The sequence below is a fragment of the Lutra lutra genome, chromosome 6 (genome assembly GCF_902655055.1).
Source record: "Lutra lutra chromosome 6, mLutLut1.2, whole genome shotgun sequence".
Classification (NCBI taxonomy): Eukaryota; Metazoa; Chordata; class Mammalia; order Carnivora; family Mustelidae; genus Lutra; species Lutra lutra.
Genome location: NC_062283.1, coordinates 10,572,547 through 10,595,091, shown reverse-complemented (window position 1 = coordinate 10,595,091; position 22,545 = coordinate 10,572,547). Strand labels below are relative to the sequence as shown.

The following is a 22,545-nucleotide window of genomic DNA, read 5'->3' as shown; positions in this document are numbered from 1 at the left end:
GTGCTGAGCTCCTCTCCTAGAATTCAGTCATTCTGTGTTTAGGAAACAGGTGTTTGGGCAGTTGTGCCCAGCGCTACAACTCCTTGTTGAGTTAGGGACTGGGTGTTCCCTGTTTGTAGGAAACCTTCCCCTTGCAACAGCACCCTCCTTACCACTCTAAAATTCTCTAATTTCATGACTCTCTTGGCCAAATAATTCAGTCAGATTATTAGAAAACCAGCCAAAGGACTTTTTTTTTTTTCTAATGCCATTCTCCTTTCTGAAAGCACATTGCTTTTCATTTTGCGTCACAAACAGTACAGAAGGAAATGGCCTCCCTCCACGTTCATCTCCCTGTTGGAGATCACGAGAGGACGCATGGCCTGAATTGCTGGGTCCGCTCCCAGGGGTCCTCTTTGCCCCACACCTGAAGCTCAGGGAGGACACTTGTCTCATCTCAGGAGAGACCTGGGTCACCGGCCTGTCAAGTCCTTTTCAGAATTGGTTCACGGGGACTGAACCAGAAGGACAATTGGCCCAGGGTCCTCCAGGGCCTTAGTTACTGGATTACCATGTTCCCACCAATCTTTTTTAAATTTTATTTTCAATCCTAACTCTACTCTCTTCCGCCCTCTTTTACAACAAAGTGATTTGCGCCACGTGGACTGGGTGAAGTCGTATTTGAGCATTTGGAGCGAGCTGCAAGCGTACATCAAGGAACACCACACCACAGGCCTTACTTGGAGCAAAACCGTAAGTGCCACGCCCTCTGCCACCCAGGGAAAGAAACTCTGTAGAAATATTCATTCCTGGTAGCTTGGATATGTCACACCTTAGAATTCAAGGAAATTCAAGGAATTTCAAGGAAAGCGTAAGATAAAATAGGTATGTAGAAACTGTGCAAGTGTCGTTTGTCATGGAGCAATCTGGAGATAGCCTATAGGACAGCAGAAAGAAGATGGTTAAGTTGTCCATGGTAAGAATCCAACATTCTTCAGCCGTTGAAGGTAACATATAGGACAGGCACCTGGCTGGCTCAATCAGTAGAATCAGTAGACTCTCTATCTTGGGCTCATGAGTTTAAGCCCTGTGTTGGGTGTGGAGATTACGTAAGTAAATAAACATTTAAACTCTAACATGTATGATGTCTACATGGGAAATGATTGACCAGCCAGTGTGATAGAATGCAAAAAGGTTTTGAGCACTAAGATGGCATATATATTAAGAAACTGTGATAAAAATTAAAGGAAACAGGAAGGTTTTGAAAAAGGTTTGAAATTTTTTAAGGAGATAGAATGACTAATAAAAATGTCTTTTTATATGTTTTAAATTTCTCTTTTGGCGTTCAAGATCTTTTGAATAATATTTTTGAATATTACTTGGGCAGTCCTGGTGCTTTGAGTAGTATCTGGGTCATAAAATAAAGTCCCAGCCTTTGAGATGTTGCCCATGACCTTGGCCCTGCCCTCATCTCCAGCCTTGTCTGTCCTCTCTTCCCGCCTCTCACTGCTTCCCAGCACTGCCAGACAATTATGGAACCCTGAATACACGCAGATCAAATCAAATTGTCGTTGTTTCAAAGTCTGCAGATCTCAGATGGTTTAGCACTTTCTGCAATGTCCCAAACATATGTCATGCTATATGACCTTCCCGGGAATCGATGCCTCTCCTCCGTGCTTCCTTTGTATCTTGAGTATACCTCAGCCATAGCCGTGAGCTCATACAGTTGTCGTTTGTATGCGTGTGTTTTGGAGGCTCTCCCACTCAGTTGGAAACTCATCTCTGTCTCCAGCCCCTAACATAGTACCTGGCACAGAGCAAGTACTCAGTATATGGTTTGAAATGGTTTGAGGGGCGCCTGGGTGGCGCAGTCAGTTAAGCATCTCACTCTTGATTTCGGCTCAGGTCATGATCTCAGGGTCGTGAGATCAAGCCCCAGGTGGGGCTCCACACGCAGGGCAGTCTGCTTGTGATTTTCTCTCTCTCCTCTCCATCCCCCCCCTTCCCCCGCCCTCACGTGCACACGCATTGTCTCTCCCTCTAAAATAAATAAATATAATCTTTAAAAAATTTGGAGGTAGGGAACTCTTAGACTCTTCCTTGTCCTTTTAAGTGTCCGCACTTGTTATAGAAAGCCTTCCCCATGGAAACTTCCTTCCGTTAGAAATGAATGTTACCTTTAAATGGTCAAAGTGGATGGTCCGACTGGAGTTAATATTGAGAAAACAAAGTGGCAAATTTGTGAATTCCGTTCAGGGATAGAACTCTCATTCTCCCATAGTCGTGGTCTAGGTCCTAACTCTCATCTGAATGTTGATGTCCGTGAGGTTGGCTTAATACCAACACCAAGTCTGTGACTTTTCAAAGGAGCGTGGGACTTCTGCCTTTGCTCCCCAACACTTGTACAAACATTAACATTGACCTCCATAGACTAACACTTCCTCTTATTTTCTACTCTGTTTTCTCCATAAGCAAAAATGCACAGTTGCAAAGTACAACTAAATTGATTATTTTTCATCTGCCTATGATATTATGATTTTTTTTTTAAAGATTCCACTTATTTGACAGAGATCACAAGTAGGCAAAGAGGCAGGCAGAGAGAGAGAGAGGAGAAAGCAGGCTCCCTGCTGAGCAGAAAGCCCGATGCAAGGCTTGATCCCAGGACCCTGAGATCATGACCTGAGCCAAAGGCAGAGGCTTAACCCACTTGAACCACCCAGGCACTCTAGATATTACGATTTTTTAGAAGAGTTCATAAACACTTTAAGTGTTTTAATATGGAAAGGTATAATGGGGATGCAGGTGTGTGTTTGGGTGGATGGATTAGAATTATTTTTCTTACAATTATTTTTCTTACACTTCCAATGAGATACTGTCTTGTTACAGACCAGTTTGTCATAAAGGGGGAATTGTCATGTGTTTGCCGTGGAAATAGGTCATCACTAGAGAGTAGTAAACTAAACAGCGAGAGTCCTTGGATGTCTTCTTATTATACTCATAGTAAATAAATGGAAAAGGAAAGAGAACCCATTTGTGGGAAATAGTCATGTGACAAAAGCTGGGCAATTAATTTTCTTTTTTTTTTGGCAATTAATTTTCTAATGGCACCCATAGAAAAGAAAATTACTTTTAAATGGCTTCAGTACCTTTTACCGCACTGTACAAAGCTGAGTAATGGTGTTTTGAATATATAAGATAAGAATCAAATATTAGGGGCACCTGGGGGCTCAGTCGATTGAGCGTCTGACTCTTGATTTCTGCTCATGTCATGATCTCAGGGTCATGAGCTCGAGCCCCATTTCGGCTCCATGCTGAACATGGGGCCTGCTTAAGATTCTCCCTCTCTCCTTCTGCTCCTGCCCCCTCTAAAAAAAGAATCAAATATTAGTTATAGAAAAATAAGCATCATTGTTTTCCCTTATTCTAGAGTGAATACTTATGTTTTCATTATTTTCATTAGAAATATAAACCTTGTAACAATAGCTTTCAAATTTTTAAGGCAACTAACAGTGAGAAATACAGTTCGTTACACATACACACCAGACACAACCAATTAACAACACTAAAACAAGTTTTACAGAACACTTCTGTCTTTTAACATGTGAAATGTATTCAAATATTTTTTTCCATTTTATTTCGTTTCTTATAATATTCTGGCTGAGACCCACTGAACTGATTTCATGACCCGACACATGGTACATTTTTAAAAACATGTTATAAAACATAAATGGCATATTTATACATGTGTGTATATATTTTACATAAAATATAATCCTTGGAGCAGGCATTGAGTGGCGTGGATTGCCATAATAGTAGTAGTAGCTATTATGTATGGAGCACATGTTATGCTAATGGGAGAATATGATTTAAAATGGTAATTGTAAAAAAATAAAATAAAATAAAATAAAATAAAATAGTAATTGTAGGAGCACCTAGGTAGCTCAGTCAGCTAAGCGTCCGACTCTTAATTTTGGCTCAGGTCGTGATCTCAAGGTGGGATCGAGCACCGTGTCGGGCTCTGAGCTGGGCGCGGAGCCTGCTTAATTAAGGTTCTCTCTCTCCTCTGCCCTTCTCCCCCTGTGCGCCTGAGTGTGCACACAGGTGCTCTCTCTTTCTCCCCCTCAAAAATAAATAAATAAATAAATAAATGGTAATTGTTATAAAGCAGAGCACCTGCTTCACTTCTTTAATGGGAAGGTTGTGGCCAGATATTAAAAGTGGAGAAGGATTATGGTAAGAAAGTGTTGGTTCAGAGAACATCCTATATGTAAAATCTTTTTTTATAATAAATATTTTATTTATTTCTTTGACAGAAAGAGACAGTGAGAGAGGGAACACAAGCAGGGGGAGTGGGAGAGGGAGAAGCAGGCTCCCTGTCGAGCAGGGAGCCCATATGGGGCTCAATCACAGGACCCTGGGATCATGACCTGAGCCAAAGGCAGACACTTAATGACTAAACCATCCAGGTACCCCTGCAAAATACTTTAACAAGCTTTAAGACATACATATAGAAATACATTTCCTAATATTTTAGTCCTCTTCTTCTAAGGTTTAGGGTTAAAAAAAATGTATTACAAAGTATATTATAAAAACCAAAGATTTTGGGGGCGCCTGGGTGGCTCAGTGGGTTAAGCCGCTGCCTTCGGCTCAGGTCATGATCCCAGGTCCTGGGTTCGAGCCCCGCATCGGGCTTTCTGCTCAGTAGGGAGCCTGCTTCCTCCTCTCTCTCTGCCTGCCTCTCTGCCTACTTGTGATTTCTCTCTGTCAAATAAATAAATAAAATCTTAAAAAAAAAAAAAAAAAAAGATTTTGGGATGCCCGGGGGGGGGGGGCTCAGTCAGTTAAACATCCACCTTCAGCTCAAGTCATGATCTCTGCGTCCTGGGATCAAAGCCACATTGGGCTCCCTGCTCCGAGGGGAGCCTGCTTCTCCCTCCCCCTCACATCCTCCCCCTACTTGTGCTCTCTCTCTCTCTCTTTCTGACAGACAAACAAAATCTTAAACAACAAAAAAAAGTTTTTAATTTTAAATCCAAATGACTAAAAACTATTTAAAAGATTCCATAGTCCGAAGTAAGCTCCGGACAGACCGTCGTCTGCCAACATAGCGGCAAAGTGAACGACAAACGTCTACAGCCAGACTCACAGCGTTCTTGCGAGGGCTATTAGAATGCTCTGATCAGATGGCCTTTGGGAAGAAAAAATAAGTAGGAATAACTTCACGTCTTTGCCCGCTGATCACAGCCACACAGACAGAATGTATTTATGAGGCGACAGGGATCCGAGAGGGCGTAGCAAGATGGGGTGTTGGCACCCACTGACACCACCATGCTCAGAAGGTTGAAGAGACACGTTCCATTTTAAGGGACACAGTCAGAAAGCTTAGGGTGACTTAACATCTCCAGTGTTTGGAGTAACCCTTGTGTTTTCTCCATTTTCAAATCAGATGTTGAGGGTTGAGCCCTCGGGGGGTTTGGGGGCCCAGCAGCAGGCTGCTCGAGGCTCCGGACTCTCAGAAGTCATCGCTCCCCCTGAGTTCGCGACTGGGACTGGCCTTGCCAGCTCCCACCTCCTGACATTCGCCCTCAGACCACAGCTGTGTCAGGCAACTGTTGTTCCCTTCAGTTGTCAGGGCGAAATGTCAGACTTGGAGGCTGGCGATTCTTGGGGCCCGAGCCCGGAGCGAGGGTCTGTGCACAAGTGTGCAGGCGCGGGGGGCGAGCAGCAGCTGTGGGCTCATCTCTGTGGAACGTCCTGTGACATTTACTGCGGGAAATGACATCTCGTTTCTGCAAACTGTCCCTTACCAGCACCTCGATCCAGGAGGACCCGGCGCCAGAAGCAACCTGCAGTTCTCCCTTTAATTACTGGTGGCCCTTTACGATATTAATTCACGTAGTGTCCTCAGCGCTGTGTCTCACACGCACTTTGTCGAATAAATCGGCCCTTTGGCAGGAGCCCAGGGGAGACCCTGTTACTTGTCATCCCTTGCAGTTGGTCAGATTTGTAATATCGTTGGCACTTCCTGTAGGTCAGATAACAAGCACTGAACAGCCAAGGCCTTGTCCTTACACTGAAAACTACCAAAATAACTGATTTTTTTTCTATGAATTGGCCAGATCGACTTGGAGACAGTTATTGTGTTCTGTGTGGCTCTGGCCAGGAAGAGGTCATGGAAAGGATTCCGTGAATCGGACAAAACGTGTTTGTCTTCTTAACTTTCTGGTATTAAACATGTTGACTTCTTTCTGTCCTTTCGTAGGTCTCCCTGGGTTCCTTTGGCTTTGGGAACCAGCGGGGTGTAATGAATCATAGAGAGGAATAAAAGTGCACATAAGTGACCGTGCACGAAGCCTTATATAATGGGGACAGGACTCCTTCTGTTAGGAATGTGCCTTTAACCCATCTGTGCTCTACCCCAGTTGCCAGGCGTCGAACCTTCAGAAAAACACTAGTAGTTGGGAGTGGCACAGTGACAGACGAGGGGGTTTTATTTTTCTCAAAGCAAAACATTTTGCCATCACTCCCTTTTCTGGGGGCCGAGCTTTCTCTTCTGCCTCTTCCTCAGCGTAAAGGCCGGACGTCCGTTAACAAAACGCAAGCGTAACAGTTCGCTGTGAGCAAATTAAAACTCAGCCAGAGGGCGTTCGGACTTATAAATAATGTAGGCCCTGTCGCATGTCATTAAATATGTATGTCTTGTAAGTTTTCCTGTCTTCTGGCCTCTCTGGCTCCCTCTTGATTCTTACAGAAGGAAGCTGTTCTCAATCTTTTATATCAAAATTTTCATCGAGAGCTTGTACCCAACCTGTGCCTTAGGTTTATTGATCAAAGTGAGTCGGTAGTGTCATTCACAGTGTGTCACTCGCCTGGGTCACAGAGCTCCTTGATCTCTTCCGCGGGGCTCCGGGCCACGGAGAGTGGCTCCTTCCAGCCTACCTGACCACAGCTGTGTTCAGTCGACTTAATTGCTCCTGGGTTTTTAGCTCCCTTTTGGGGCTTTGGGTAACCAATTACTTTTGTTCTCCTACGGAGAGGATCCAGACTGCTCCGAGGGAGTCAGGAGTATCATTGACTAGCAAAGTCGTTCCAAATGCACAGATAATGAAGGAAGCCAGGCATTGGCTTTGAACAGCCTCAAAGAAACTAGTAATTAAACAAACATAGCTTAAGCACCTACCATGACCCAGGTTCCGGGCAAGGTGCCGAGAATGCAGAAGCGGATATAAGACGCGTTTGACACCATTCCTGTCCCCTGAAACTCACATTCTTGCTGAAGGACACATGAACGAATGCAGCCCCACTGGAAGTAAGCACAAAGCGCGGCGCTCACACAAAACGTGGGGGGAGCAGAATTCAGGCGCCCCGAATCAGAACCTGCATTTAAAAGATTGCCCCAGGTGACTTAACTGCGTGTTAAGATTTGAAAAACACCGCTGTAGTGTATTCGAGTTGGACCCAAGGAGTCCAACTGGAGGGAGACTCAGGGGAGATCTTTCATTTTTACTCTTCCATTTATTTAGCAACTCATTTACTTAATAGCCATGTATTGGCTACCTACCAGGGACAAGGCACACACCAGACATTCTATTTATGCTACAGTCTCTGCTGTCAAGCGGCAGGTTCCAATTATGATGTGAAAATAAATAATAATATAAGGCTTGTTGGAAACTAAACCTTGCTAATTAGACTTCCTGGGTGGGAGGAATGGACAACGAAAGGACTGACATTTGGTTTGGGTCTTGAAGGATGAGTAGGAGTTCGCAGAGCCCTAGAAAGACAGTAAAGGAAAGGGCAGTTCTTAACAGGGAATTTGGCATATGCGCATAGGACATTAACAAAATACTTGGAGAGAAAACCTGTGAATTTTGCAGAGCTGGACATGCCAAGAGTTGAGGCCAGAAAGGCAGGCGGGGGGCAGGTGGTGAAGTCATTCATTTTGTTATTTTATTGAAGCGTAGTTGACACACAGTCCTCTGTTGGTTTCGGGTATACAACACGGTGATTCAGTGTTTATGTACATTAGGAAGTGATCACTGCCATGTCCAGTGACCACCTGCCGTTGCACAAAGTTAACGACATTGTGACTGTATTCCCTGCTGTGCTTTTCATTCCCAAGACTGACTTGTTTTATAACCGGAAGCCTGTACCTCCTAGTCCCCTTCACTTGTTCTGCTGATCTCGTGCCCACACCCATCAGTTTCTCCTGTATGTATGTATTTTATTTTATTTATTGTTTTCTGTATTTATGAATCTGTTTCTTTTGGTTTGTTCCTTAGATTCCACGTCAGTGAGATCACATGGTATTTTTCTTTCTCTGTCTGACTTACTTCATTTAGTTAAATACCATCTAGGTCCATCCATGTTGTCACAAATGGTAAGCTCTCATTTTTTTATGGCTCAGTGATATTCCTCTGTGTATGTCATGTGTGTGTGTGTGTGTGTGTGTGTGTGTGTACACCACCACAGTCCTCATCCATTTGTCTACCAGTGGACAGTCAGGTTGCTTCCATATCTTGGCTATCCTCGAGGACGCGGCAGTGAATCAGTGATTTCTAGAAAACAGCTGCTGGGGGTTGGAGGAGCTGCAGGTTTACAGAAGGACGGAGTATGCTTGACTTTGTGTTATGATCTCTGGATCGTGTGTAGACCAGTTGTCTGATTGGATGAGTTATTGCTTCTAACTTCAATTTCTGCCTTTTGAAGCTTGGGGATTATTTGAGGATTTTATTTGTACTTGAGCTCTATCTTCAGTGGAGTGAGTATAGGTCAAAAATAAACATCTACAGCGGTGCTGAGTGGCTCAGGTACGTGTCCGACTCTTGATCATAGCTCAGGTCTTGATCTCAGGGTCATGAGATCAAGCCCCATATTGGTCTCCACGCTGGGTGTGGAGCCTATTTAAATAAAAAAATAAATAAATAAATATCTACAATTTCATACACAGTGGCTCAGAGTTAGCTACACTATAATGCTCTACTTGTTTTATATTTAAAACCATGTTTATTGGGGCGCCTGGGTGGTTCAGTGGGTTAAAGCCTCTGCCTTCAGCTCAGGTCATGATCCCAGGGTCCTGGGATCAACCCCCGCATCAGGTTCTCTGCTCAGCAGGGAGCCTGCTTCCTCCTCTCTCTCTACCTGCCTCTCTGCCTGCTTGTGATCTCTGTCTGTCAAATAAATAAATAAAATCTTTTAAAAAAAAAACATGTTTATTATGTCAAATATCTGAGTTTTAGTAGTGGTTAATAAAAATATGTAAATTTTTTAGAGTTTTAAAATTTTCCCCTTCCTAAATCAAAAGAGTAGTAGCTTTTAAAAGTGCCAGCCTTAACGATCAAGATTATTTTAGGGGTGCCTGGGTGGCTCAGTGAGTTAAGCATCTGCCTTTAGTTCAGATCTTGATCCTGGGGTCTTGGGATCGAAACCCACATGGGGGCTCCCTTCTCAGCATAGAGCCTGCTTCTCCCTCTCCCTCTGCCACTCCCCCTGCTTGTGCTCTCTCTGTCAAATAAATAAATAAAATCTTTAAAATTAATTAATTAAAATTTTTAAAGTTTATTTTATTTACTAGCACTTTTTCTAAACAAGAACTTTGAGCTCTCTTAACCCGAGGGCTAGCAAGTTAATACACCTTCCTAATTTATTTAAACCATCACCTTGGGGATATTTTAATTAAGGTGTGTGCATTTAAAATTCTTTTGTGTGTAACGTTGAATGCAGTGGTGTAACTGGCAATGTCCTGTTCCTTACCCTCTCCCGCAGCAACTCTTAGGAAAATGAGAAGGTGGTGGTTTAGGCTTGCAGGCAGAGGTGCTCCCCAGAACAGAATCGGGGGTGCCTGAACCAGAGGAGATGTTGAGTGAGCTCCGCTGTCACTCCAGCCCAGAGCTGAACAACGTTGGGCACCCCGGGGTTCACATTCATCACTGAGGAGCCGCTCCTCTGGTTCAGAGTTCAGCCCTCATCGTTCTCCGGGGGGGACTTGCCCACTTTCTGAGACCGGGCCCCCATTAATCATGACCATGGTTGTATTTTTTGTCCATCTCCCTGTCCTTCCCGGCCCTAGGGCAAGAGCCAGTAAAGCCTGCCTTCAGCCCATCTTTTTTAGGGTATTAAATGATAGCAAATCCTCCTGCTTTAAAAGTGAATTTTATCTTTTCAAATGGCCAAAAGCCATTAAGACCCTTTTGGGGGGGGGGGTTAATTCAAGTAATACTCTTTTCAATCAAAAGGAACAGAGTAGGGCACCTGGGTGGCTCAGTGGGTTAAGCCGCTGCCTTCGGCTCAGGTCATGATCCCAGAATCCTGGGATCGAGTCCCGCATCGGGCTCGCTGCTCAGCAGGAAGCCTGCTTCCCTTCCTCTCTCTCTGCCTGCCTCTCTGCCTACTTGTGATCTCTCTCTGTCAAATAAATAAATAAAATCTTTAAAAAAAAAAAAAAAAGGAACAGAGTATAGAGCATGAGTGATTGCTTGGTTTGTATGTTTTTGTAAATAGATCTGAAGGCAATCTTCAAAGATAGTTTCGAGCAGTGGTAGTTTGATTAAACAAATGTGCCACATGAGAAGGTAATGCCTACCGGGGCGCCTGGATGACTCTGTGGGGGAAGCATCTGACTCTTGGTTGGGGCTCAGGTCATTATCTCGCGATGGTGGGATCGAGCCCCACGTCTGGCCCATCCTGAGCTGGAATCTGCTTCAGCTTCTCATTCTCTCCCCCTCTGCTCCTCCCCCTGACTTGCTCACTCACTTGCTATTTCTGAAATAAATAAATAAAATCTTAAAAAAAAAAAAAAGGTAATGCCTAGAAAGACATCACTCACGTGAGTCTATAAATTCTTGCATGATGCTACCTCTTGAGTTGCAGATAGTTGTAATGGCAAGGCTTGTGTCCCCTCCTCCTTCCTCTTGCTTCCTTGTGCCAAATCCAGTCCAGCCAACCTTCAAAGCCTATTTCAAATGGTCTCTCCAAGATCCTCTCCTGTCTCCTCTGCTTATGTCCCAAGCTGGAAGTTCCCCTTCCCCCCCACAGAATCTCCACAGCACCCCTTAAAATTCGTGCTGCTTTTATGATGCCTAGCACTTTCTGCGTTGTGAAGCAGTTCCTTATTCACTTCAGTAAATATTTATGAAGCACCTGCCATATTTTAGGCACTGGGCCACATTACCCGGAACATGCAGATGAAGAATGAGTGGCTCTCCTGTGCTCAGGCTCATGACCAAATCTGAACTCACTGACAGATAACTGCCGTATACCATGAACAACCCTAACACGGGGGGTTCCTAACGGGTGCTCGCAATAGAGAAACAGGAAATCTGCACTTGGGAGAGAAAAACCTACAAAAAGGAAGAGACGTTCGAGGTGAGCCTTGAAGGATAGGCAAGGATTTTCCAGACTGTAAATTGGGGAAGTCTTCCAAACAAAGGCACAGCCTGAGCAAAGACACAAAGGCTGAGAGCTGAGAGCCTGCCATCTGGGAACACCGAAGTGCTTCTCTCTTTCCTCTCTTTCCCCTCTTTTCCGGGGCCGGGAGCTCATGAAAGCAGGCTTCCGATTCATCCTGGAATCTGCAGCAGGGACTGGTACGGGACCTTAAACGCCATGCCCAGTGGCATTGGCTACATTTAACACATAATTTGTAATCAGAGTTCTTCAGGATGAAATTCCCAGCATGTTACTCCATTAGCCACAGACTCTGTTCCTTGTGCAAGAGCTGGATAAGTAATCCCTCTTTACTTCTTCTCTCCAAGGGTGGCAACCGAAATGGACAATGCATTTTATAACAGGCAGCAGACTATTGGTCCCAAATGCCTCCCCTGCACCTGTCCCTTGCCACCTGCTCGCCACTAATTCCCAGCTGGTGTAAACTCAGTAAATGCACGCTAATATTAGATGAAGCCAGAAGGGTTTCTTAAGGGAAGGGAGGAAGGTGCAGGTAGGACAAACCCTGCCCGGAACGTAGCAAATGTAGCACAGAGCCCCGCCCAGACCACAGTCCACTGGTCTGGGTTGCATCTCTTGATGCAAGCTGAGCTCCCCGCAGACCTCTTCCCAGACCTGAGCACCAATAAACTTCCATGTGAATTTTGGAGCCTGCAATTGAGACAAAAGTTACTCTTCGTGTGTTTCAACGATAAAGTTCAGGAGATGCTAAAGCTTCTATTTTTTTTTTAACTCTTTCACAGAACCAAACGTCAATCATCTTTCTAACAACCCTTATTTCCCTCACCCCATCATTTACCAAGCATATACTATATGCTTGATATAGAAATATAAGAAATTTAAGAAATATAAGAAATTTATATAAATTTAAGAAATTTAAGGAATATAATAAGTTAGAAGAAATATTATCATTTCATTAAGACCCTAACATCTGAAAGAAAAGCAAACACTTTAATTCGATGAGAGTTCAGACCTAGGATTTTCTGGCCAAATGAAATAGTTGAACAGATAATTCAAGCCACATGTCACTCTCGGTCTTCCTATAACTATTGGCTATCTATAGTTTGCCTCTTTGATGGGTATACTCTGCTATCTTTAACTCTGGAAAATTTTCCAATGGAAAATTTATCTTTCCTTTTTTTTTTTATTTTTAATGAGAAATTATATTTTCAAGCTGCCAGTGCTGGCAAACAAGAAGACAAGACGATCTGGAAATGCCAGATTTGTTCCAGATAGCAGTAGCAAAGCAAGGGCAAACTAATAATTAAGGCTACTTACCAAGACAATTTATGCAAAATAGCTGCATCAGTTGAGCAAATTAGATGGTGCTCAATAGATCCTTCTAGACTCTGCTGCTCTGAAGGCTTGATCTGCTTTCACTAAAGCATTTCTGCTTGGCACTTGTAAAGCAGAAATCATCACCTTTTTGAAGGGCCACATCCGGATACATAAGTTAGGAGTACAACAGGCATAAAAACCATAAGTTACTGGTTTCCACAAACTAATATAGACTGTGCATGTTATTCCCAGGCTGTGTTCCAACTTAACGCCGTTACTCCTTCTCTGGAGGGACTTTCTTATTCTGTTTCTTCTTCATCGGCTTCCATAGCTCACATCCCTCCAGGTCGTCAAAGGAATGAAGAGAGATCACGTGTGGCTGGAAGGGTGGGCAAGACAGAGACCATCAGAAGTCATTGACGAAACCATGCGATGTATTTTCATGACCCTTCCTCTTGTGCTTCTTGAAATGAGGGTGTTTGGAACCTTGCCTCCGCAGAAAAGTGATCAAAATAGGCCCCACATTTCCTTCAGAATTGTGGGACCATCTTTGTATTTCTTCCCTAAAATTCAAGTAGTGTTCTGTTACCAAAGATGAAATAGGAAATAGTCCCAAAACTGACTTTTTAAAAAATTAATAAACATATGCTTAAAATAGTATACAGCACTTCATTGTAATATTTTTAACTGTTTTCTTGGAAGGGCCCCCAGAAACTTTGTTTTCATTGGCAGAAGAAGTCTCAGAATTATAGGAAGTGATAAAAATAAGAAAATAGAGGCAAAAGTCATAATTCCCTTTGGCTTCTACTTAGGTTGTGCAGGATGATCATCTGTTAGTTTATGTGCAATCTTTTTTCTTGATTATAGTTGTCTGCCAATGAAAGCGCGATATAAATATGAAAGTAAAATTCACAAGCACTTATAGAAATTGACAAATTTGGAAATGTATCAATTTCACTAAGTTCTTGATCAAAGTACATCTTGCAAAAAATAGAAAGAAATTAGTTTTGATTCTAAAATATAAACAAACCCTAAATCATGAATTTGTGAAGTATTTTTTTGCAACAAGAACAGTTGGTCATGTGTATAGAAAGTCTTTGGTTCTAAAACTGGTATTTCCTTCATTTAACCCCTCCCTCCTATTGTGGTATATGAGTGGCTCTTCACCCTCGTATCTTATTTTATTTTATTTTGTTTTATTCTATTAAGATCTTATTTATTTTAGAGAGAGAGAGAGAGAGCAAGGGCACAAGCAGGGGGGATGAGGGAGGAGCAGAGGGAGAAGCAGACTCCCCCCTGAGCAGGGAGCCCAACATGGCTCTATCCCAGAACTCCAAGGTCATGACCAGATGTTTAACCGACTGAGCCACAGAGGCACCCCATCACCTTTGAATTTTAGATGCTATATTAGGAAATTAACAAACAGCATTTGAACCAAAATTTCAGTTGTAAAACAATTTGAATTCTCGCAACTGTAGCACGTTAATGTAAGCATATTTGTGACTAAAATGGCTTTGCGATTTTTAAACTGCTTCTGAAGTGTGTCATTAGGCACATGTACATTGTCACTGCTACCTAGAGGTTACTAACTGTAAGCCAGGGGATGGATGGGTCAGATTGGCTCCAAGGAGGGCAGCTAGAGAAAGAATCTGACCAAGAATCAGAAGGCAGCTATCTGGGTGTAAGTGTGAAGGGGACCTGGGTGGGGGCCATAAGGAAAGGATGGCTGTCAGTGGGGAGGGGGGCATAAACAGTACCACTGCATGGCAGATGTTTCATTTTGTAGCTTTATCTGTGATCTTCACAAATACTTGGCCAGACAGGTGGCTCAGATTATTACTATCACTAAGCTAGTTTCATAGAGGAGACATTGTAGCAGAAACTGTGTTGTATGGGACATTAGTCCACTGGTTCCAAGAGTCTGTTGCGTGGTATTTTTATTTTCTTAGTCTCTGCTTTTTTAAAAACTGGTAAAAACACAGGCCAAGATGTAGGTTGGCTGACCTATTCTTAAAGGTGGGTGTTACCCACTTTAATGTTATCTGCATGTACGTTTCTCCCTCGGCATCTCTCTTTATAGGAACCCCTCCTCTGCCACACGTTGGATGGTGCAGCCCAAGCATAGGCCACAACAGCCCTTCTCTGGCTCCCCTAACCTCACTGTCCTGGGGAGAGTCGGTCATGCCCTCATTTGTGCCTTTCACGCCCCAGTTCATGTTACGCGTGGCCCGGATCAAGCTGCTTCGTCTGTGATTACTTACTTGTGCACGTGACACCACTGCTAGATTACGTGTTTCTTAATAACAGGGTGCATGCTGACTTCACCGTATACCCAGTTCCTTGCAAGGAGGCACTCGGGAACTGTGTGCTGAGTGGACTGACGGATGAGGCTACTCAGCCTAATTCACTTTCGATCTATCCATTACAGAGTTAGGTTCTATGGAGACCAAATCATCTGCTACCATTATTGTTGGCTTTGAAAAATCTTGGAATTAAAGTGTAAGATTTGAAAATTTCCAAATCCGTTATTTAAGTAATTTATTTATTTTTAAAGGTTTTATTTATTTATTTGAGAGAGAGAACACATGAGTAGGGGGAGGGGCAGGGGGAGAGCAGAATCCTTGCTGAGCAGGGAGCCCAATGCAGGACTCAATCCCAGGACCCTGAGATCATGACCTGAGCCGAAGGCAGATTCCTAACCAACTGAGCCACCCAGGTATCCCCAACCAAATCAATTATGAAGCAGAGAAATCTTAGATGGAAAACTTAGGGCCAAGAGACAGACAAACAGAGATGATGTTGGTAGTTTGTTTTTTGTTTTTTGTTTTTTTTTACTTAAGCAGCTATGTTTCACTTTTTTGCCTAATTTTTCACAAAGATAGAAAACCTCTGTCTAAAAGTACCCCCATTAGACCCACTTTCTACAAATTTAGCAAAATGGATAATCGGAGTAGAATCTTTTTTGTAAATTATTTAGATCCAAAGCTAGACTGTAACCTAACTAACTAGATCACTAAGGCAATGGTTTGCCATTGGGTTTAAAAATGGGTTGTTAATGACATCCGTAATTGCCACCAGCAAAACAATAAGGAGGTTTCATTTAAGAACCAGAAGTAGTTTCTTCTGCAGAATAAAATCTAAATTCTCAAGTAATAAAATGATTAGTAGCTAATTTCAAGTAACATTTAATGAAAAAAATGCAGTGTATATTAGTACATAACTGTATTGCATGTTATATATATGGCATATATATCCAAAACATTACAAGCCTTCCACATGCTGCATACAATGGTTTCATTATTTTATAGTTTGTATATTTAAAATCAGAGGAAGCAGCTGTTCCCAGGACAGTTGAAATTAATTTAGAGGAAGAGAGTCACAGATAGTCATTGTCCATCCCCCCCCCAAAAAGTATAAATCAAACATCTGCTCTCAAAATTAATCTTGATAGCTCTCAAAACCAGATTTCTAGGTTTTGTGCTGTGCTCTTGCTGCAACAGAGGCGAACTTTTTCACCTTGAATATGGCCATTTAAAGTCACAACTCTGCTGCTTTTTTTTTTTTTTTTTTTAAGTTGCAGGTCATTGTTAACGGTGACTTTAGTAAAATGTGTTTTCGTTTGTTTCCAGTCTGGGGCTCTAAGTTATTTGAGACTTGGTTCATCAACATATCAAAATAGTATTTTTTTTAAGATTTTATTTATTTTAGAGAGAGAGTGAGCGAGTGGGGGTAGGAGCAGAGAGAGAGGTCAGGTCCCCATGCCAGAAAAACTTGACCATTAGGCAAGGAACCAAGATTTGGGTGCAAATGCCCCATTAATGGAACCAGGTACTCAGGAAAGATGAATAAGGCAAGAGGCCAGTTTCCCGAACCAATGGCATAGAGTCACAACAAACCCGTACCAAGAATGACTTGATGCTGAGATCTGGGTTTCAACACCCAAGACTTCCAGAGCAAGGTATAGTGGAGATAAAAATTAAACCGGTTATGACTACACCCCCCCCATACTTCCGTCATGTTTTTCGAGCCAAAGCCCCAAGAGCAACACACTACATATGTGCTGAGGTAGCCTATGTCTCTGGTTCTTAAATTACACTAGTGACTTTTTTCTTTAGTCCTGAAAATAATATACAGGATTTTGCTGAAGACAACTTTGGAATCAAGCAGATATGTGCTCGAATTCTGTCTGTGCCCCTACTGGCCGTTTACTTTTGGATCAGTCTTCCTCATTTCCTGCTTTGTCTTCAGTTAAATAGGGATTTCAAGACAGTCCTAGTAATATTATTATGAGGACTAAGATTAATCTCAGCACGTAGCCGGGAATGATTCTTCCCACACTTGACTGCCTATTGGAATCACCTCGGGAGCTTCAAACGATGCAGATGCCCGTGTCGCACCTTCCCAGAGCATGTTTCTGGGATGAGGGCTGGGCTTTCGAATTTCTAACAGATCCCCTCAATGATTCTAATGTTTCCACAGGTTTGGGAACCTCTGGCATAGAGCCTGTCCTATCCTGAGCATTAACTATCTGTTAAATGAGTGGAAATAGTTAGCACTTGGCACACACTAGACTTTCCAGAATTCTTGGCTCCCTTCCCTTCCCCGACCATCTTCCCTCTCTTTCCACATGGGACGCCTGAAGATTCATGCTGGGCTGTGATTCCAGTGAGTGTGGCTGGCCCTCTGGAGGACGCAGAAGTCTCTGGTACCCTGTGCTGGGATATCCAGGGAGGGAGGAGGAGAGGAAGAAGAGGCAAAGACAGGTTGCACTGCAAGGGACAGCCCCCAGAGTCCTGTCAAGGGAAGGGCTAACGAGTTTGCTTTTGAGGATGCTGTCTGCAGTGAGGGGCTGAGCACTCACTGTTAAGCCGCTTGGAAACCAGAGCCTCATTTTGTGCCCTCACTGGGCAGGCAGCAGGAATGTGCCAGAAGCTACGAAGAATCAGTGGAGAGTTTCAGCTTCTCCTGAGTTCTCTTCGTTTTTGGCTTTTATATCCAACCGTTGTAGTAAATCCTTTGTTTGGTTCCCGGGTCAGCCCTCTGAAAGTATCGAAGTTCCAGAACGTTGAATATGGGGCATATTGGTTTCAGTGTCCCCTAATGGCTCTTGGAAAGAGACTCTGAATTCTGAGAACAGGGCACCATCCCAATCATTCTAAGATATAGAAGCCAGTATCTTCTCTCCTTTCCTCAAAATAGGAGGACTAGAAAGCTGTGGTGTTTCAGATGTGAGGAGAGGGTCTGGCCTTTCACTCCCTGTGTTACATGTTTAGGGGTAAAAGTAATATTTGAGGACTCCTAGCATCTGGAACAGAGCACCAGAACACTGTTTGATGTGCAAAACCTTAGATTATACGCTGTTCATGATTCAGAGCAAATTCTCAAATTTCACCCCAGCAACATAACAGTGAACATTTAAGAGACTTTAAAAAGAAAAAAAAATTGGCCAGTCTCAGGAATTGGGTAGTGGTTCTCTGCATGACCCAAGGATCCTGTTGGAGTCAGGCTGGTCTTCTTAGAAACAAGAAAACATCGCAAATTATCGCTTCAGGAGACAAGACCTCCAGCCTACTCCATTTTTAAGACATGCATTCTGAAGAAGAGAATCTTTTATCTTTAGAGTAATTCTACACATAATAAGGATTAAATAAGTACTTTGAAAATAACACTTTTTTTTATTTGAACTGGAAACTACTATAGATTAAAACTTCCCGATATTGATACTTTGGAACACTGATTTGTTCATGCAAATTAAGAATATTCTGTCTTTGTTAATATTTAGCACTTACATGTTTTATATTTTGTACTTGGTGTTGGAAATATATGAACCAAAACCACATTTCCGTCACTCTGAATTTTTTAAATTTTCCTGACTACTGTTGAAAGATTTGTATTTATTTGAGAGAGAGTGCGCACAAGCAGACTTCTTCCTGAGCACAGAGCCTGACGTGGGACTCGATCTCACAACCCTGAGATCATGACCTTAGCTGAAACCAAGAGTCAGACACTTGGGGACACCTGCGTGGCTCAGTGGGTTAAGCCGCTGCCTTCGACTCAGGTCATGATCTCAAGGTCCTGGGATCGAGCCCCGCATCGGGCTCTCTGCTCAGTGGGGAGCCTGCTTCCTCCTCTCTCTCTGCCTGCCTCTCTGCCTACTTGTGATCTCTCTCTCCATCAAATAAATAAATAAAATCTCAAAAAAAAATTTTTTTTTAAGTCAGACACTTAACCAACTGGGCCTCCCAGGTGCCCCTACTTTTCCTGACCATTTTTCACTTGATCTAACTTATAACTCCTTATCATAGGTCTACTGTTCTACTACAGGTTGTAAAGTAAAATGCTGTTTCACTCAAGTTTGTGGCATAGGCGTGCTTCTATCCTACTAGTTTTAAGTTCCTCTATTGTCTAGCACCTTTTACTGTCATGTAAACTTTATTAGAACTTCCTACTGAAAACAGTATTTGAATTTCATGGGACATCTGGGTGGTTCAGTCGGTCAAGCATCCAACTCTTGGTTTGGGCTTAGGTCGTGATCTCAGGGTCGTGGGACCGAGCCCCACTAGCACCCTTGTCAGGCTCCATGCTTGGCAGGGAGTCTGCTGGAGATTATCTCCCTCTGCTCCTTCCCCTGCTCATGCTCTCCCTCTCTCTCTCTCTAAAATAATTAAATATATATTTTTTTTAATTTGAATTTCACACAGCAGCAAAACTGAGAGTAAGCATAGCTCTTGCTCAGAAAGGATTTGGATTCTAGTCAGTTCACTGTCAGCATCAGATGAATGAAGCCATCAGGTGGGTCCTGGACGCTAATAACCTTCAGATCTGATGGGCCTCCAGGTCATACGACGCCCTTCCTTAAAGGTCAGTTCGAGGCATTAAAAAAATGAGCTCCAGAGGAAGAGTTGGAGTAAGCTGCTCCAAAAGGTTTCAAAAACACCTAATAACCACTGAATATTTTCCACTACTCTCTCTCTCTCATTGGTGTTTGCAGTTCCCAGTGGCCCAGAAAGTCAGATCCTCTTATCAGTTGGACTACATTTTTCTTACAATTCTCAGTTGGCCAAGGCTGGTTTGTTTCACGTCCTGAGCTTTGGACATGACCTTGGGAATGAGGCTTGGTTTGCCCCTGCATTGGCAGCATGAACCCCGTTTCCACCAACAGGGCTGTACCTCTCAGTCATGCTCCACTGCCAGGGTAGATCCCCACCTCGGTCCCAGAGCTTCCAAACAGACCCAGGATGCACAGATGTGCCCCCTCAGTGCCCGTTTGTGAATGTTGAACCCCATTTCCTCACCGGTAACAGGTTCTGAGTGACGTTAGCAAAATCCCAACTCAAGTGAGGGCATCAGTCTGAAGGCAACGCTTCCCCTTTTCTCTCTCCCGCAGGGTCCAGTAGCCTCGACAGCATCCGCATTGTCAGTCCTCTCCCCTGGGCCTGGCCTTCCTCCACCCCCTCCTCCTCCACCTCCCCCCGGGCCACCGCCACTCTTTGAGAATGAAGGCAAAAGAGAGGAGCCCTCCCCTTCACGCTCTGCTCTATTTGCCCAGCTTAACCAAGGAGAAGGAATTACAAAAGGTGAGAAAACTGGACCTTGATGCTATCTCCCTCTGGCTCCAGGCACACAGATCCCCAGAGCCCATAATGCATCATTCCATCCCCGTCCCCAACACACAGGGAGCTGTTGCTGGGAAAGCAGAAGCCTGCAGCCTTCTTCACCTTGAGGCAGATGGGCTCAGTGGGCTGTTGCATGGACCAGCAAGAAAAACTCAGAGACTCTGGGTTCTAAGTGGACCACTGCACTGCACACCACTTAAGCCTCCGACGCTCCAGCCCCATCTACAACCAAGGCATTAAGATAGAGTGAAATAAAATGTCAAACATCACATCTCTGTCCTCAGGCAGTGTACAGGTTGCCAAATAATTCTATCACTAAAGTATCACTATCACTTCTGTTCTCACCATGAACAGTTTTGTTTTAAATCATACAACATTTAAAGTATGTCAGGATGTACATGCATTCTATACAATAAGGTTTATACAAATGCATTTTTGCTTTAGACAGGTAATAGGAGTTATTTTACAGTTGTCCTTGTGCACTGAGCTAGGAGCTAAGAGCACCAAATTCTAAATTTTTCTCTGGCTCCAATTGGCTGGGCTGTTCCCTTATCTGAAAAGTAAGAGAATGAATTCATAACCCTAAAGTCAATTCCGTACTCTGACGTATACTTGCTGGGATGCCGTATCCTTGCAGGTTATGCCTGGGGAATGATTTAGCCGTGAGAAAAGAGGTAAATCATGCCATCCCTTTTGTCCATGTGCTTTGTTTGCTTTTTGTAGGATTTTTATCTGTCATCTCCTTAAAGAAGAGGTTCCTCCAATTTAAAAAAGTGTTTACAGAGCTTCTAATTAATACTGTGACTCTGCCTGTCATTAACCTTGAGAGAACACTAGACTGTTAGGAAATTATCAAAATTCCTTGTGCTTTTCGCATCACATTGATTTAAGGAGTGAGGGGCATTTCCCTTTGCATAAAATACAAAGACACGTAGCTGTGTGTTACCTTCCCAGGGCTCCGGCACGTCACAGATGACCAGAAGACGTACAAGAATCCCAGTCTACGGGCTCAAGGAGGACAAACTCCATCTCCTACCAAAAGCCACGCTCCAGGCCCCAGAGCCCCCCACTCTCATTCTTCTCAGAAGCATGCTCCTGTGTTCGAGTTGGAAGGAAAGAAATGGAGAGTAGTGAGTGAAGCGCTTTCTTCTTTATTCCCGACATGCTCCCGGGAAAGGACCGTTGCTAAACCGTGGACTAAGGTGGAAGGGTTACCGAGGCTGAACCGTTGACTGAGGTCTTAAGGGTTTCTGAGAGACGCGACAAAGACGCAAGCCACCGGCTACAGTAGAAACTAGGGCATTTCTGAAAGCTTCCATCGACTTGTTTTTGGTGTTTTTTGCTTATTTTTTGTACATTGTTTTCCGCAGTGTTTTAAAATTATTTTTTAAATCGTGGTAAAATCACAAAACGTGTCATTTGCCATCTTAACATCTAAGTGTATCTAATGACCTTGGACATGAAGTGCATTGACATGGCTGTGCGGCCATCAGCCTGTCCGGCCGGAGAACTCCTGCCATCTTATAAAATGGGACCCTTGTGCCCCTCAAGTAACCAATCCCCGTTCCCTCCTCCCCTCAGCCCAGCACCCGCCTTTCTATTTCTGTCTCTACTTGACCACTCTTTCCATAAACTTCTCACCTGTGCCCCATTCTGGTTGGAGGACGTCTGTCCCGCTGACAAAGAAAGAACGTAACCTCCCGCACCACCCAGCACTTTCAACCTTTGTGCGAACAGGACAGAGACCCTTCAGATGTGCACGAAAGCTGGTGCCTCCTGCCAGTCCGGGGAGCTTCCCCGAAGTTGGAGGACCAGAGTCCCCGGGAAGGCTGTCTTGGGGTGACAGTACCCACGGGCTTACGCCGCCATCATCCCACCTGTTTGCCCTGCTTGTTTTAGAAGCGGCAGCATGAAGTCCAGATTCAGCGTAGAGACAACGGAAAGCTCCCACACCCCCCACCAGCCCGGGTGCCTGATATTTGACTGTTTGCGGATGGACCCTGACGCCCTTCTAGGCCGTGGTTCCATCCATCCCCATCATTACAATAACAGAGGAAGGGGACGCCTGGGTGGCTCAGTGGGTTAAGCGGCTGCCTTCGGTTCGGGTCACGATCCCAGCATCCTGGGATCGAGTCCCACATCGGGCTCCTTGCTCAGCAGGGAGCCTGCTTCTCCCTCTGCCTCTGCCTGCCACTATGTCTGCCTGTGCTCGCTCTCGCTCTCTCCCCCT

General features: G+C 43.9%; 1 protein-coding gene across 2 annotated transcripts in view; it reads left to right on the top strand.

The window, feature by feature from the left end:
* CAP2 (cyclase associated actin cytoskeleton regulatory protein 2) overlaps positions 1 to 22,545 on the top strand; it is a 133,708-nt gene that overhangs the window by 100,539 nt on the left and 10,624 nt on the right. For both annotated transcript variants that reach the window (XM_047733678.1, XM_047733677.1), the window contains exons 7-9: positions 627 to 732; positions 20,087 to 20,276; positions 21,270 to 21,445. In XM_047733678.1, coding sequence (XP_047589634.1) covers positions 627 to 732; positions 20,087 to 20,276; positions 21,270 to 21,445 — 472 coding nt within the window. The remainder of the gene's footprint in view (positions 1 to 626; positions 733 to 20,086; positions 20,277 to 21,269; positions 21,446 to 22,545) is intronic.